Source organism: Vitis vinifera, chromosome 15 (assembly GCF_030704535.1).
Source record: "Vitis vinifera cultivar Pinot Noir 40024 chromosome 15, ASM3070453v1".
NCBI lineage: Eukaryota > Viridiplantae > Streptophyta > Magnoliopsida > Vitales > Vitaceae > Vitis > Vitis vinifera.
In genome coordinates, this window is record NC_081819.1 from 21,932,369 (window position 1) to 21,948,078 (window position 15,710).

At 31.1% G+C, this 15,710-nt stretch overlaps 2 protein-coding genes across 2 annotated transcripts; one reads left to right on the forward strand and one right to left on the reverse strand.

Moving 5' to 3' along the window:
* Nucleotides 1-50: 50 nt before the first annotated feature.
* LOC100241428 (uncharacterized) lies at nucleotides 51-1,842 on the reverse strand. Its single transcript, XM_002278410.5, has 3 exons — nucleotides 1,487-1,842; nucleotides 1,153-1,217; nucleotides 51-972 (listed from the first exon to the last, which is right to left on the reverse strand). Exons 1-3 carry the CDS (start codon nucleotides 1,655-1,657, stop codon nucleotides 333-335), a joined length of 876 nt encoding a protein of 291 aa, XP_002278446.1. The 5' UTR covers nucleotides 1,658-1,842; the 3' UTR covers nucleotides 51-332.
* A 9,610-nt stretch (nucleotides 1,843-11,452) lies between these two features.
* LOC100267039 (uncharacterized) lies at nucleotides 11,453-15,710 on the forward strand. The gene is made up of 8 exons (XM_002278347.4): nucleotides 11,453-11,713; nucleotides 12,977-12,998; nucleotides 14,151-14,207; nucleotides 14,294-14,375; nucleotides 14,495-14,590; nucleotides 14,712-14,836; nucleotides 14,950-14,968; nucleotides 15,052-15,710. The coding sequence occupies exons 1-8, from the start codon at nucleotides 11,614-11,616 to the stop codon at nucleotides 15,451-15,453; spliced, it is 903 nt and encodes a 300-aa protein (XP_002278383.1). The 5' UTR covers nucleotides 11,453-11,613; the 3' UTR covers nucleotides 15,454-15,710.

The following is a 15,710-nucleotide window of genomic DNA, read 5'->3' on the forward strand; positions in this document are numbered from 1 at the left end:
CCACATCACATGAAAATGAGGACGCAATCCATTGGAGAAACGTCAAAAAGTTAAATTACGAAATCACCCTTTCATTGCAAAGACTGACATTGACTAACGCATAGTTCTTTGCTCTAGTTGATTTACACCCGACTCTCTCTCTCTCTCTACCTGTCCCAGGAAAACTAACATCACCCACGGTAAAACCCACCTAACTGTGAAACCAAACTATAAAATTAACCCTAAACCAGTAACACATTCTCCATACGATAATCACAACAAAAAACACAAAGCACACATTCGACATTACGAACAAACTCTTCACATCGATCCTAAGATTTTTCGATTCTTTCTCACATTAGAGACTTCAATGATCGAGCTTTGACGGGCTTGCGGTTCCTCTTCTTGGCGCTCTCGCCGTTTTCTTCTTCATCGACCATATCGTCGTCGTCTTCATCGTCGTCATCATGGTGGTGTTCTTCTTCAATTTTTTGATCTGGGTCGTCGGGAGAGTCGATTTGGGAGGAGTAGGATGGCGGGGATTCGGTTTTGAGCTCGTTTCGATTGGATTCGGGCTTGCTGCCGCCTCGCTTCTTCCCCCAGAGCGGGCCGAAGCCGGAGTAGTAGTAGTATTCGTTGGGGTTGGAGGGCGGCTTCTTGAGGCCGCGGCCACGGCGGCGGACGGAGGGTCTGTCGGCGGGCTTGTCGAGCTTTCGGGAGGAGGATTGATTGGAGCTATTGTATGACCTCAGCTGAGCGAGGTGGTGCTCGCATAAAGCGTGGCCTTCTTTGGCGGCTTTTCGGCATTGCCAACCTTTTCCGTCGCTTTTGTTGCAGAATAGTATGGTTTTGTTTTTGGTGGAAGCAATTTCGTCTGGTTTCGTCTTCGCAGCTGGCTTGTCTTCTTCGACGACTCTCGTATCGGGTGACAGCGGATTACGGTCGTTGGGGTTGGTTGCGTCGTCATCTTCGACCACTGGAACGAGGCTGCGACTGTGGGATTCACAGCAGGAAAGGCAGTGGACAAAGACGAAGGGATCCGAAGTAGAAATTGTGAATAATTAGAACGATATATTGGGGTTTGGAGGAAAAACCCTAATAGATGGAGAAGAGAAAAGGAGGGAAGAAATTGGAGAAACAAACAGAATCGAACAATAGTTTCAGTGCTGTTACCTCTCAACAGCTCCAATAGAATCGCCAATGCTCCCATTCGCAGTAAAGCTATCATCTCCATCGAACTGCATAAACCATCGAAAACAAGGGAAAAGAAAAAAACACGATAATAGAGAGAAAGGAAGGAGACCCATAAACCTAATCGACGCAAAACACGACCGAGACAGGTGGGATTTTAGGGTTTTTTTTCCCGAAACCCTAATGGCCGAAAATGAGAAAAAACCCTAGTCCAAAGGGAAGCGAAAAATGCAGGTAAAAAGAGGTTGTTTCGTAAGAGGGTTTTCATAGATCTGCAGAAATATAAAGAGTAGGGTTTGAGAAAGCCGAAACTCACCCGATTTTCCGGCGGAAATGTGAAGGTGGAATCGGCTGGGAAGGTCACCACATCCCACGGCGACTGGTTCAGCTGGCACACGTGTGTCTGGAGCATCTCAGGTGGGTATGCAGGAGCTATACCGTCCAGGTCCATGATATCTGCGATCCTCGCATTCCCCCGGATCCTCATCCTCAACTGATTTTCTCTCAGTTTCTCGCGCTTTCTTTTCCTTTCTCTCCTCCCTTCCACTCTTATTGTTTTTGCAGATCTCACACACTCCTCGATAATCAGAGAGAGAGAAAGAGAGGGTTTTTCTTAACTTTCTGTAGCTTTCTCGGCCCTTCATATATTTCCATTTATCTTTTTCTGGACACTTTTCGCCTCCACTTCTCCCTTTATTTACACAAATATCGCTCTGTTGAAGAAAGCTGTTGCTGTCACACGTCATCAAGCTTGTCCAAAAGCAATACTCTTTTTTTTTTTTTAATTTAGGTTTCGGCTTTGGTGCGGGGTCTTTTCGTAATTCCACTTTACATCTGTTTTTTCGCCATTTTCATATTTTTTTCTTTTATAAATAATAAATTATTAAATACATGAAAGTTACAGTGTTTTCCCCTGTCTTCCTAGAACAATGAGAAGAGATGAAACATAGACTTAGGCCCTGCCCCACGCGCTCTCCTCCCTACGCGCCGAAGTGGCCAACACGTCATGGCCCACTCCAAAGATGAGTTCTTGATGGTCTGCACTGTGAGTTTTGTGTACGTGTCTCAGTCTTGATGTTGAACCCGAAGCCAACAGCCCGATTATTTTCCAAATATTAGAAAAAAAATAAATGATTTTAAAAATATTTGTATATATTATGTTTATAATAATAAAATCCACATTTGTCATTACCGGAGACATTGGGTCTGTGTAAACGAGAGGAGACGTCAATATAAGGTGGCAATTCTTTTTATTTTTCTGATGTGAAGTGAAGGGCTCTGTTTGTATGGGCAGAAAATCAGTTTCCGGGAGAATATTTCTGTGTTGCAGTAACTCAAAAGCAGCACAGCCATCTTTTCATTTTCATTGGTGTGGGTAAAGTTTTGTGAGATGGTCCATTTCCAGATTCTGGAGTCCAATCCATCTTTTATCTTGATTCAGATTCTTGGTACAACCTTGTAAATGCTTTCGCGTTATCGCCTTTCCATGAAGGAAAATCCTTCTGCCACATTTTCCCAAGAAAAATGGATGAGAAAACAGCAGGAAGACACCGCAATGTACACTATATATACGATCAAACCCAAGGTTATTAAATCCTAGAAAATAGAGTCTGGAGACGAGCCTCATTGGCCACTGTATATCGAGCGACTGATCGAACTGCTCTGCAGGAGAATGAAAAAGGCCATAGATTTCGATCGGATCGAAACTACAGAGAAACTGCAGCTGACCCACGAATAATTTTTGCTGAATTCTACTTTAGATCAAAGTCGATCCCCCAATCATCTTCCTCGCATTCTACTTTTCTTGGTTTTGGCATTCAGTATACTTTTCCGGGAAACTGCATGAGAATTTAGCGGCTTGTTAACTATTCTTTTCACCCGAGTCTCTTTTATCGAAATTTGTTTGATTTCCTACGTGTGGTTTTCTTTTCTGGGCAGCCAAACGTCGATTCCTGTTTGAAATCCCCCACCTGCTTCTCCATCCAAAACCCTAAAATTTTCATGAATATATATACACTGCAGTTCCCGGCACTTCTTCCATTTTTCTGGCTTCCTCCAAACATCAGTTTACACCAAACACCCAGAGAGATTTTAAGAGAGACCCTTTTGAATTTGATAGGTAAGGATTTAAGGGAATGATCAGAAGAGCATAGTTTTAGGGTTTATACGCACAATAAATACAACCACAAGCGTAAAACCCTAAGCCCCAGAGACTTAAATGCATAAAGAAACCATGGTGTTTGGCTGATTAATGGGAAACATTTCATCACAAGAATGCTGCAGAGACCCTGAACAACATAAGGAGGCCATTTTGGGAAGATAAAGGGAGTGTTTGGTGGGAGAGAAAGCTGGGACTCACAACAAGAAGAAGCAAAAAAAAAAAAAAAAAACCCAGTTCAGTCAGCTGCATATCTAAGAATTTTCCAATTTTTTTTTGTAGGTGATCAATATTGACAGACTGATATCTTCCCTTTTTTTTTTTTTTTGAAATTAGAAGAATGGGTATGGGTTTGATAAGTTAGCTGATCCCACAGACCACAGTACAGTTTGTTCATAAACAGGTCTGGTTTGGGTTAGTTGACCCTCTCAGAGGTCACATACTTCAGTGGCCAACCATTTTTCTAGGTAAGTGGATATGTCAACTTTGTCCTTAATCAAGGCCCTAGAAACTTATACATACATCTATGGACATGCATATAATGATATTAAGTTACAAGGTAGGAAAAATAATTAATTGAATATTTTCTCTTAAATTAATTACTGGTAATTTATCCTACTATGAAAAATATCTTCTTTCCTAGCAATCAGTCAGATTAAGTAATCTTAAGTTTCTACATAGTTTAAACTACTTAATCCTTTCAGAGGTTACTGGGTATGTATTTAAAGTTTACTATTAAAGTAGATCAAGATATATTTTTGTGTTTGGTCCCGGGAATTTTGAGAGAATGTGAGAAAGATTTATAAGATTTGTATTGTCTTTGAAATAATTCTTGTTATTTGGTTGTTTATGGAAAATTAAAGAGAAAGGAAATTAATTTATTAAGTGATTAATGGTTGGATACATGGTGTATTTTCAAATTTTTTTTTAATGATACTAGTTTAACTTTTATAAATGGTATAGATTTACTTTAATTTGAGGTAGTATTTTTTAATATATATATATATATATATATTAAATAAAATCGCTATAATTTTTAAAATTCGAGGTGATAAAACAATTTTAATATTTCAATTTTTTATTTATTAAATCACTATCTTTTTAAGATAAGGGCCATTTGACCATATATTTTTTAAAACTTATTTTTAAACATTATATTTTATTATTTAACTTAAAAATAATTTTTAAAAGTAAGTTTTATCAAATATGGCTAAACAGGTTCATTTTTATTTTTATTTTTATTTTAAAAAACCAGTGAAAACAACTTATACTTGTTCTCTAAAAATTGTTTTCTATTTCACTTTATTTTTAAAAAATTATTTTCAAATAACAATAATTAAACAGTGTTATAAATTTTTTAAAATGATTTTCTATTTTTCAAAACAGAAATCCGCTTTTAAATCATACGGCTAAATAGACTTTAAATCTAGTTTTTATAATTTATATGAAAGTTAGTGTTGGTTTCTATTTCTAAAAATAAAAAACAAAAATTTATACCAAGAAATGTGTTTTCCCCATGCTTTTCTCACATCTTTCTAAGGAAAATGAAGAGTAAAATTCTTTAACATTTTTCGTCATTTTTTTTAGTATTTTTTCCTTAATTTTTTCATAATATTCAAAAATAATATATATATAAAAATTAACTCTACCTTTGATTCTTAAAAAATTAAAGAAAAATATAAATAAAAAATAAAGAAAAAACAACAGAAAGAAGAAATAAAAAATAAAAAAAAAAATCTAAATTTAATAAATTATTTTTCCAACTTATTTTATTTCATTTTCTTCTTTTATATACAAACACATAAATTTTAAGTAATTTTTATTGATGTACTTTCCCACGACCAAACATACGTAACCCAAATAGAACTATGGGCTTGACTCTTTAAGTAAGATCAATGAGCCTTTCCGCCTTAGGTTTGGGTTAATTTACGTCTTTACCCTCTCAAAGATTATATCAGATGGATGAAAGTACAGAGCCGACGTGTACTTAGTGGGTATTTCAATTTTTTTTATAAAAAAAAGTGAAAGCTTTATACGGATATTAATAATATATAAATAAATTGTACATGTCTCGAACCATGAAGATTGTTGGGGCCAGAATCAATTATTTTTCATTTATCAAATTTAACATATGTTCCTAGGTTTAGTTCGGGCTGGTTAACCTTGGCAATAGTGACAGCTCAATGGTGAATGGGAAAAGAACTGTTTTCAATTGCCGTGGATGTATCAATTTTGTCGTTCAGCGGCTTAGCAGTGCCGTTGGAAACTGTTTTCTAACTTTTCTGTTTTTGCAATTAACCGTTTATTTTCTAAAACCGTTTTTTAAACCAAAGACCGTTTTCTAACGGAAAACTGTTTTTAACGGAAAGCTGTTTTTCGTGTTTGATATTTTTTTTCTTTATATATATTAGATAAAAATTATTTGTAATAGAAGGTAGTTTTAAAAAATATTTGAAAACACATAAAATAAATTAAAGAAATTTTAAGGTCATGATTGGTAATTACTTTTAAAAACCATTCTAAAAAAACAAATCTTGTATAAAAACAGAAATTTGTTTAAAATTTTCAAATATTTATAACTTATTTTAATATTTTAAAAATATTTTTATATCTAATTTTCTTTATTTTTAATCATTTTTTTTTGTTTGTGTAATTAATTTCAAAACATTTGTAAAAAAAAAAAACAATTAAAAACTACTAAAAACTATTATTTAAAAATATCTTATTTTATGTTAAAAATATAAAACATTTTTCTTTTATCATCAAATATGTTTTTTTTTTTTTTTGAAAATAAAAAACTATTCTGAAAAACAATTATTAAACAAAAGCTAATTTTTAGATTAGTTTTTTGTTTTAAAATATTATAAAAGTGTTTCTAAATGTTTTAAACCAAACGTAACCTTATTTATCAATTAGTAAAATAATTGTATCACATATTTTGACTAAATTTGTTCCAATTAAATGTCTTTTTCATCAAATTCAAATTACTATATCATTGTTTCTTAAAACAATTTTCCATTATAAATAAATAGAAAAAAAATTGTTTGTTAACTAGAAAACATAAAATAATTATTTTCTTTTAAAAATGAAAAATAAAATATTTTTAGAAAATATCATTTAATTATTTTAACTTGACTTTAAATTATTTTAAAAAATAATTAAAATATAAGAAATTATTAAAAATAAATCGCTATATATAAAAATTATTTTTAAAACATAAAAAATAAGTTTGAAACCTTTTAAATTCCTAAATAAATTTTTGTTTTAATAAATAATAGTGAGCAATTTTCAAAAATAGTTTTTTAAAACAATTTTTAAAAACACTTCCTAAACATAGTCTTAGAGTGCATTTGTGAGTGATTTAAGAAAGCATTTTTAGTATTTTTAACATTTGAATGATAAAAATTTTTAAGTATTAAAAATATTAAAAATATTTCATAAAATCATTATTAAATGAGCTTTTAAAGTGTGTTTAAAAGTGATGTTATAAGGTATTTTTTTAGCATTTTTAACATTTGAATGATAAAAAATTTCAGGTATTATAAATATTAAAACACTTTCTAAAACCACTACCAAACGAACTTTTAACCTTTTATCCAAATTCATAATTTGAGTACTTCCTACGGAAAGACCATGTTAAAACCATTAGCTTGATTAATAATAATAAAAAAAAAACACAAGCAAACAATTAGTTTAACATGTATTAGTCGAATTATTATTTCTATATGAATAATAAGTAAAGAGAAAAAAAAAACTGATTTTCATATTTTATTTTTTATATACAGTTTTATTCATGCAAATAATTAAGAGTTGTTTTTTAAAAGTTGCCCCACAATGTTTTAGAAATATTTTCGAAAATAATTGTGAAAAAACACTTTTTAGAAATAATTTTTAATTATTTTTATGAATAAAATTCTAATTGAAAACTGTTTTTAATTTATTTTTCAAGAGCATACCGAGTAGTTGCATATGATATAAAACTTTTTAAAATATTTCTTATATTTTCAATTATTACTTAGAATACATTATTAAAATGATTGAAAACACTTAATGTTTTATTCTAAAAAATAATATGTTTTCAAAATAAATTATAAAAAAAATCATTTTTTGTCCAAAATTTGTCAAACATATTTTATGTTATAAAGAAAGACATTGGTCCTTAACTTTTCTGGAAAAGGTTTATTGGATGATGTTTTCTAAATTATAAATTTATTTTTAAAAATAGTTTTCAAATAAGATATTAAGAGTTTGTTTGATAATTTTTTTTAAAATATTTTTACATTTTTTTAAATAAAAAAACATATTTGACAACTAAAAAGCTATTTTTTATTTTTTATTTTTAAAAACATAGTCAAGATGGTTTAGATAACATCTTAATTTCAATCATTTTCACTTATTTTATAAAATTTGTTTTAAAATAATTATACGAATATATAAAATTATTTAAAAATAAACATTAAATATACATTTACTTTTATAATATATTTAAATATATTAAAAATAAATTCAATTTTTTTCTGCAAGTTTTACAATTCTCTCTCTTTCTTTTTATTTATTATTTATTTATTTATTTATTTATTTTTGCACAACATATTTTATTGGTGTAAAAGGAAATCTAAGCAATCAAGGATTATTTCCCATAATTTCCTTTGATGGTCCAATTGCCATAAGTGACTGTAGCATGTTATAAACTTAAATTTTCATTAATATTATTGAAAATTAGCTGCATTTTATGGTTATTTTTCTCTCCAATGAAGCTTTTTCATCGTCATTATTCATGTTGAAACTTGGGGGTGTGAAAAAGTGTGTATTGGATTGGGAACCAAATTTTCTTTAATATATATATATATATTTTTTTTGGGCAACCATCTTTTCAAATATTATTTTTCAACACAGCCATTATTGAAAATGCCTGTAATGATGTGACTTTTCTCTGTGGAACATAATAAATTATTTCATGTCATGAGTGCCTCTATAATGTATAAACTTTACTAATTGTTATATAATTAAGAGGAATAAATATTCACATAAATATTTTATATTTATTGGTATTTGTGCTTCCACTTGAAATTAAGGGTATGTTTCACCTTTCCCAAGGGTGGTAAATTCCAAAAGTAACACTCATTGTAAAAAAAAAGGTATAAATTAGTGGACCATGGATGACACATTTTGTTGATTTTCTTTTTATTATTTTTTAAAATTATATATATATTCACTCAAATATCAATCACACTACCTAATCATTACATGTTACGTATTAAGTGACACACATTCATAAAACATAGTAAAAAGACAAAAAATATACGTGATTCAACGATTAATGTGAATTCTATGGACATAAAACGTACCAACATTCAACGATCCATTAATCAAAATGAAGTAAAAGAGTTATAATGATAAAACTCTCAAAAAACTCTCTCAATTGCGACCCTACTTATAAAAGGAAAAAAAAAAAAAAAAATCCTAAACATAAAAGGTTAAATATATAATAGGGGTAAATTTGTCAATCATCTCATAAAAAAAAAATTAAGGGGTGTGCACCCTTGAATCCTACTAGCTAATTGGGTAGTTCCATCTTTGACATCTCAAGCGAAACGTAACAAAATTGATTCAAATTTCACCATCCAACAATAGGTGATATAACCCAACAAACAATTAAGTCGTGTTGTTAATAAGATTAATCTTCCAACTTAACATATTTGTGACTTCAGATTTATTCAAAATCAAATTTTAAATAAGTTAAATGTAGGTTGAATAAGTTATGACAATAACAAGATTAATGAATATGATTATTAAATGAGTTGATTTGGATTAAATTTGAATGATGCAAATTAACCAAAAATAAAAAAATAAAATAAAATAAAACAAAACGTGTTAAGTTTAAGTTGTATTAACGATTTGTATCAAACTTTATTACCTCTAATTACGATAAAGTATGAAGGGGAGAGGTTATAAGTGTATATACCGTAAAATCAATTTTTAAGGTAATGATAAAAATAGATATGGTCTGATTGTAGCCCTATAATACAACCTTAATCAAGATATATACATTTTTGTCATACAATAGGAGGTTTTGAGAAGTGATATATTTTACATCCTAAAATGGTTATATTTGAAGATATAAATATTTTGTTATTTTCATGGTTTGGGACTTGCGTGATTTACACTATTTATGAAGGGTTAGGGTTGGTGTAGAATCAACTCAAAGCTACACTCGTAGATCTAGGTGAGTTAATCAAGAATAATAACTCTAAAAGGTACAAAGTGGATTTACATGTAGGTTAAAAATAAAATTAATTTTAAATGGAAAATGTTTTCAAATATTTTCTAACTTCAAAAATATCCATTTTTTTTCAAATATTTCCAAAATTCTCTAGGTTTCCTAAATTATTTTTATTTTTTATTTTAAAAAGTCATTTGCTTAAGTTTTCATTTATTATTTGTTGCATTTCACCTAAAACTTTCAAAATTGATTTGTGAAATAAATTTGCACTCCTCTAATTTGTTGAGAAGTCCACTTAAAAACACAATAATGTTGCATCGTGAATATGAGATTAAGTATGCATTATGAGATCATTACATAAATGATGTTGCACGGGCGGTGACATGCATCACTTGTCTTGACACGGGTTGTGATATCATGTCAAGGGCAGTGACATACGTCATGACACGAGTAGTGATACACATCACATGTCTTGGCACGGGTCATGACACCATGATAGAGCAGTGATATGTGTTATGGCACGGACGATGATATGAGTAGACGGTGGCACACGTCATGGCAAGATCGTGGCACGCGTCATAGCATGGACGGTGGCACACGTCATGACACGGACGATGACATGAGTCACGTGTTTTAGCATAAACCATGACACCATTCCATGAGCCATGGATATGAGATTAGGTATGCATTATGAGGTCATAATATAAATCTATATACTTATTCTTCATACTTATTATGGTATTTGGCTGGTTTTTGCAAGTGATTTTTCATATAAATCATTTGTGTTTTTGTTTATTTTTGGCTCAATTAATAAATTTTTATCCTAGTAAAAAAATTCATAAAAATAAAATTTAATAAACATTTGGTTAAATTAAAGAGACTTACATATTTATACCTCCAGGCAATTCTAAGATCTTAAATTTTGTAAAGTATTATTGGATTTTAACTTTTAAATATTTTTAAATATTTTATCTGCATATAAAAAGTTAAAATTGTAGTTTTTGTTATAACTTATAAATATAAAAAATCAAATTCACACTACATAAAATCACAATATTCAAACTTATTTATTAACAATTAATAAATAAACACTCAATATTTAGTTGAATTTATGCTACTTCATTAAATGAAAGCATAAATAAGTAGAAGATATATACATGACATTTAAGCACATATCTAAAAAAACACATTTGATACTATAAATAAGTGCCACGCAGTCACATCAAACATATCTTATACAATACGGTCCTTTAAAAATTTAAATAATTTTAAAAAATATAGTTTTCATTTATATTTTATTATTGTATTAACAGAATTTTGTCATCCATTATTAAAATTAAATTATTTAAAAAATTATGTAATATTAGAAGGCCTTTATAAAGAAAATATAAGAATTCAAGGTGGAAATATTCACAAAACTTATTTTGGAAAACATATAATTTCTAAAAAATAAAAGATTATATTAATGAATATTAAAAATAAGAAATGGTCATTAAACATAGGAAAGATGGATGTGATATCGTTTATCTGGTAAGAAAAAAAGTTTTTGATATTATATATGTGTGAACTCTTTTTGATCTTATATACGTGTTTTAACATCGTGAATGTTTCTTTAAACTCGAAACATAGTTAGATGTGAACCATTACAGATGGTATCGGATTTGATCTCATCGGAGCCTTTGGACGTGAGTCGATACAACGAAGTATAATTTTATTTAAAAAATTTAATTTTTTTGACGTAGTATTGTACCTGATATATATAAAATAATAATAAGGTACTTTCCTTAAAAGGATAACAATTTTAAAATAATGTAAAATTCTTAAAAATTGCTTCGTCCGCACTATAAACTGCTGTGGCATATGGCCCACCTGATTATTTTAACAGTTCACGCCTTCCGGTGGAAGCTTATAAATTCCGCTATGGGATCGCCAAAAGGCGCAGAACTCACAAACGCGTTTTCGTTTTGCTTTCGCTTCTATAATTCTATTCTCTACGCTATCTTTGGTTAGGGTTTGTTTGTTTGGATTCAGTGAATAGTGTGATCTGAGATCGGTGACGGCAATGGCGACGAAGCAGCAATTGGAGAAGATGTCGGCACGGCAGTACTACCGTAATCTCTGGCACACAGATCTCATGCATGCCATCTCGGCTGATTGTCCCTGTAAGAACAACTGCTCTCAATTTTTGGTGTTTTTGTGTTTGGTTACAGATAAAATGAAAGGAAATCTATGTATTTTGCTTTTACCTTATGCTTTTGTTTGGTTTCCCAGAGGATGAAAGGAACAGAAGGAAATGTGAGGTTTTGAAGTCTTAAACGGGGTGTGTTAAGGATGGAAAATGAGTTCATAATTTTGTCTTTTCCTTTTTTTCTTCCAAGCAGAACCACTTTTTGTTTTGTTTTGTTTTTTTTTTATAAAATTTTTTGTTGTTTTTGCTTTTAGAATATTGTCTGATCTCAGAATGTCTTCGATTTCTCTTTTCCGTTTCGTTTTTTCTTCTTGGTCTGTTTTTGCTATAATCAACTTAAATTTATGGCTGTCAAATTTCCTTTTGTTCGTACGTTTGGTTCCCTAGAAAAATGTAGGAAAGGACAGAAGAATGGAATTTTGAATTTCAAAGCTGTAGTTGACTGAACCTAATACAATCTTTTGCCTAATAACGACATTGGGAAATGGAAGGAAAATCGGATAATTATTATTTTTTGAGCCTGCAATGATGCACTTAACACACTATTCAGATTGTTTTTTGGCTTCTTTTCCTTTTTCTGGGATGCTAAACAGGGTTAGCTTTTATTTTATTTAGTTTTTTCTATGAACTCATGGAATCTCTTTATATATTTGAGTTTTCCTTTTTGGTTTTATTTTATTTTATTCCACCTCTTTTCACTGTTCTCAAAAACTATATATAAACTGCTGGGTTCCTTTGGAAACGCAGCAAAAAAAGAAATTAAGTCCCTGATTGATAACTATTTTTTAAAACATTTTTCTGCTCTCCAAATCCAGAAAACAGCCATTATTTTCAAAGAATATCTTCTAGTTGTTTCCTTAGTTTCTACCATTGTTTTTAAAAATAATTATATAAATACGAAAAAGGATTAGAAATAAAGTACTATGGATAAAAATTATTTTTAAAATATTTAAAAACATAGAGCAGGTTAAAGAACATTTGAGATTCTCAAATAAGCTTTTGTTTACAAAACATAGTAGGATAACTATTTTAAACTCTTCTCAAAAATTATTTTTTGGACTGTTTTAAAAAACACCTCCAAACACAGCCAAAAATTCTGAATCTTAAAACTGTAGTTTGAAGTTAATACAATTGTTTGCTTATCAATAATCTAAAATAAAAGCAATTTTGCTTATCAATAATCTAAAATAAAAGCAATTAACTGATTGAACCTTCTTATGTTTGGTTTTCTGTGCAGATTGTTGCTTTGCAACGTTCTGGTAAGTTTTTTTGGTCCATTAAAGCATCATTTATTTTCTTTGCTTGGTAAGATCAGATGTTTTGGTTTTGTTTCCATGTATGAATTAATTCAGTATTATTTTTTGGTTTTGGGTTGTTTTGATCCATATGGCTTGTTTTTTGGTTCAACTGTGTAAAATTGGGGCAGCTTACTTGGATTTGATTTGGACCAGACTGTCTTTTACTTCTCTGTAATAGGCTAATTAGTGAATGTGGTGAAGAAATATATTGATTTTCATGGTTTGGTAGGAATCCACTTTTTTTCTATTTCGTGGTTCAATTGTGCAAAATCAAGGCAGCTGGCTTGGTTTAATTTGAACTGAACTGACTGTTCCTTTTCTGTGTTGTGCTAATTAGCAAATGTAGTTGGATGAGTCACTTTTAAAGATTCAGATGTTAGGTTTCCTAAATGACATGGCAAAAGATTTTAGGTTCTAGTTTTCTTTCTAATTAAAATTTTTTAATTAAATATAAGGATTCTCAATTTCTCTCATTTGGTTGCTTCAGAAAATGAAAATGGAATAAAATGTAATGAAAAGCATTAAAAAATTAGATACCCTGTAACATTGCATTCTATATTTAAAAAAGTGAATAAAGTTAGGAGTAGTGGGCAATATCATGATTGATTTCAATTTTTCAAAAGGAAAAAAAAAAAATTGTTTCCTGTTTTCTTTCCTTTTCTCCTTCTGTTTTTGTTTACCATGTTCTGCTGAAAGCCTATGCCATGGGTGAAGGCACTGAAGAAAGTTTTACTAAGAATTGAGATGATACAGAGATAGCTGTCCAAAAACCTTTAGACGTCAAGGACTTTCTTATTGATGCTTCTTTCCTATAATGCTATAAACAAATATGGGTGTGATAGGAAAATGCACAAGGTTTGGGAGTGCTAAGTTAAATTTCTTCCAAAATGTACTAAGATGATGCAGTAGTTTTTCCGTCTTTTATCATCTCATACACCATATTATATTCTGCTCTTTTTAGCATTTGATATTTTCTTTTATTTCTGTTGAAGTGAAAGGTTACACTGTTGATCGTTCTGGATTTAGCACATTTAATTTGGGAATTATCTTGTGGAAGACAATGTTCTAAATTGGATCTTATAACATATCTAATTTATGTCTGGTTTGTTATAGTGCTCCCTGTGCATCATACATGTTGCGGAGACGAGCTCTTTACAATGACATGTCAAGGTAACTGTTGTGGGATAGTTGTGTTTTTCCAGAGAATTCTGATCTGAGAAGAATCAAAAGTATTCTTATGGTCTTCTTTGTTATAGGTATGTGTGCTGTGGTGGATATATGCCATGCAGTGGTAGATGTGGAGAAAGTAGGTGCCCTGAATTTTGTCTCTGCACTGAGGTCAGCTGTGGATTCAATTTTGCCCTTGATGCTTCATCTCTGAATTTCCATTCACTTCTATTAATTATATCATTGGAGTTTTTTTTTTAATCTCTTCACACTCTAGTAATTCTGTTCAGGTTTTCCTTTGCTTTGCAAATTCAGTTGCCAGCACACGTTTTATGTTGCAAGATGAGTTCAATATTCAGACAACAAAATGCGATAACTGCATTATTGTACTTCTCTTTTTCTCTCAAAAACACACTGACGCATCATATCTTTGTATATTTGTGAGCATAATTGATTCTCTCTATTTTTCTACACACCTCACTTAGACACATTGGCCTCATTTTGTAGGGATTTATGTTCTGCCTCCAGCAAGTGGCATGCATATTCTCTATAGTTGCTATGATAGTTGGAAGTAATGAAATTGAAGAGGCCTCACGGATATTGTCATGTCTTTCTGACATTGTTTATTGCTCGTAAGGCCTTTTGAGCCAAGAGATTGCCTATTTTCATATTGATTGTATGTCATATGTTGTTTCCAATGATTTTGAAATTGCATATTGATTCTGCACCTTTTGTTGCTTTGCAGGGTTTGTGCTTGTATGCAGGTATGCAATAGATAGATAAAACATAGTGCATTTATATCTTGTTTTTCATTTTTACCAATGAATTGTACTGTTGAGTAATGCAGACACAACACAAGATTGAAATGGATAAAAGAGATGGTAAATTTGGGTCTCAACCAGCAATGGCAGTGCCTCCCACTCAACAGATGTCACGTGTAGATCAGCCAATTCCTCCACTAGTTGGCCATCCTTCTGAACCTTCATATGGGCAACCGCATGGCTACCCCCCTCCTGGTCAAGTTCAAGATTATCCTGCTGCTGGTTATCCTCCTCCACAGGCTTACCCTCCACATGCTTACCCTCCTCAGGCTTACCCTCCACAGGCTTACCCTCCACAGGCTTATCCTCCTCAGGCTCACCCTCCACAGGCTTATCCTCCTCAGGCTCACCCTCCACGGGCTTATCCTCCTCAGGCTTACCCTCCACAGGCTTACCCACCACCCGCACAACCTCATGCTGACAGGTGAATTGGACCATGATTCATGATGATGTGCGAGTAGAACCGCTCCAAAATCTTGATCTGTTAATCCAGCGGTCTCCTTGGAGTTTCTGTCTTACAAATATCAGGAATGGATTTGGTATTAATGATTAATATTTTTAGTTTGTAAAGTAAAACTATTCCATATTTTTGTGCTGCTTTTATCATTGTGACTATCATAATTCATCATAAGAATTGTTAATAAGTTGAACTTGTTATGTTCTTTAAGTTGTCCTACATTATACA

Coding starts and splice junctions, on each gene's coding strand:
- LOC100241428 (XM_002278410.5), bottom strand. CDS start 1,657: ATGAGGATCCGGGGGAATGCGAGGATCGCAGATATCATGGACCTGGAC. Junction 1,218..1,486: donor CATTTCCGCCGGAAAATCGG/GTGAGTTTCGGC, acceptor TGGTTTATGCAG/TTCGATGGAGATGATAGCTT. Junction 973..1,152: donor TCTATTGGAGCTGTTGAGAG/GTAACAGCACTG, acceptor TGAATCCCACAG/TCGCAGCCTCGTTCCAGTGG.
- LOC100267039 (XM_002278347.4), top strand. CDS start 11,614: ATGGCGACGAAGCAGCAATTGGAGAAGATGTCGGCACGGCAGTACTAC. Junction 14,208..14,293: donor CTTTACAATGACATGTCAAG/GTAACTGTTGTG, acceptor TCTTTGTTATAG/GTATGTGTGCTGTGGTGGAT. Junction 14,376..14,494: donor AATTTTGTCTCTGCACTGAG/GTCAGCTGTGGA, acceptor AATTCTGTTCAG/GTTTTCCTTTGCTTTGCAAA.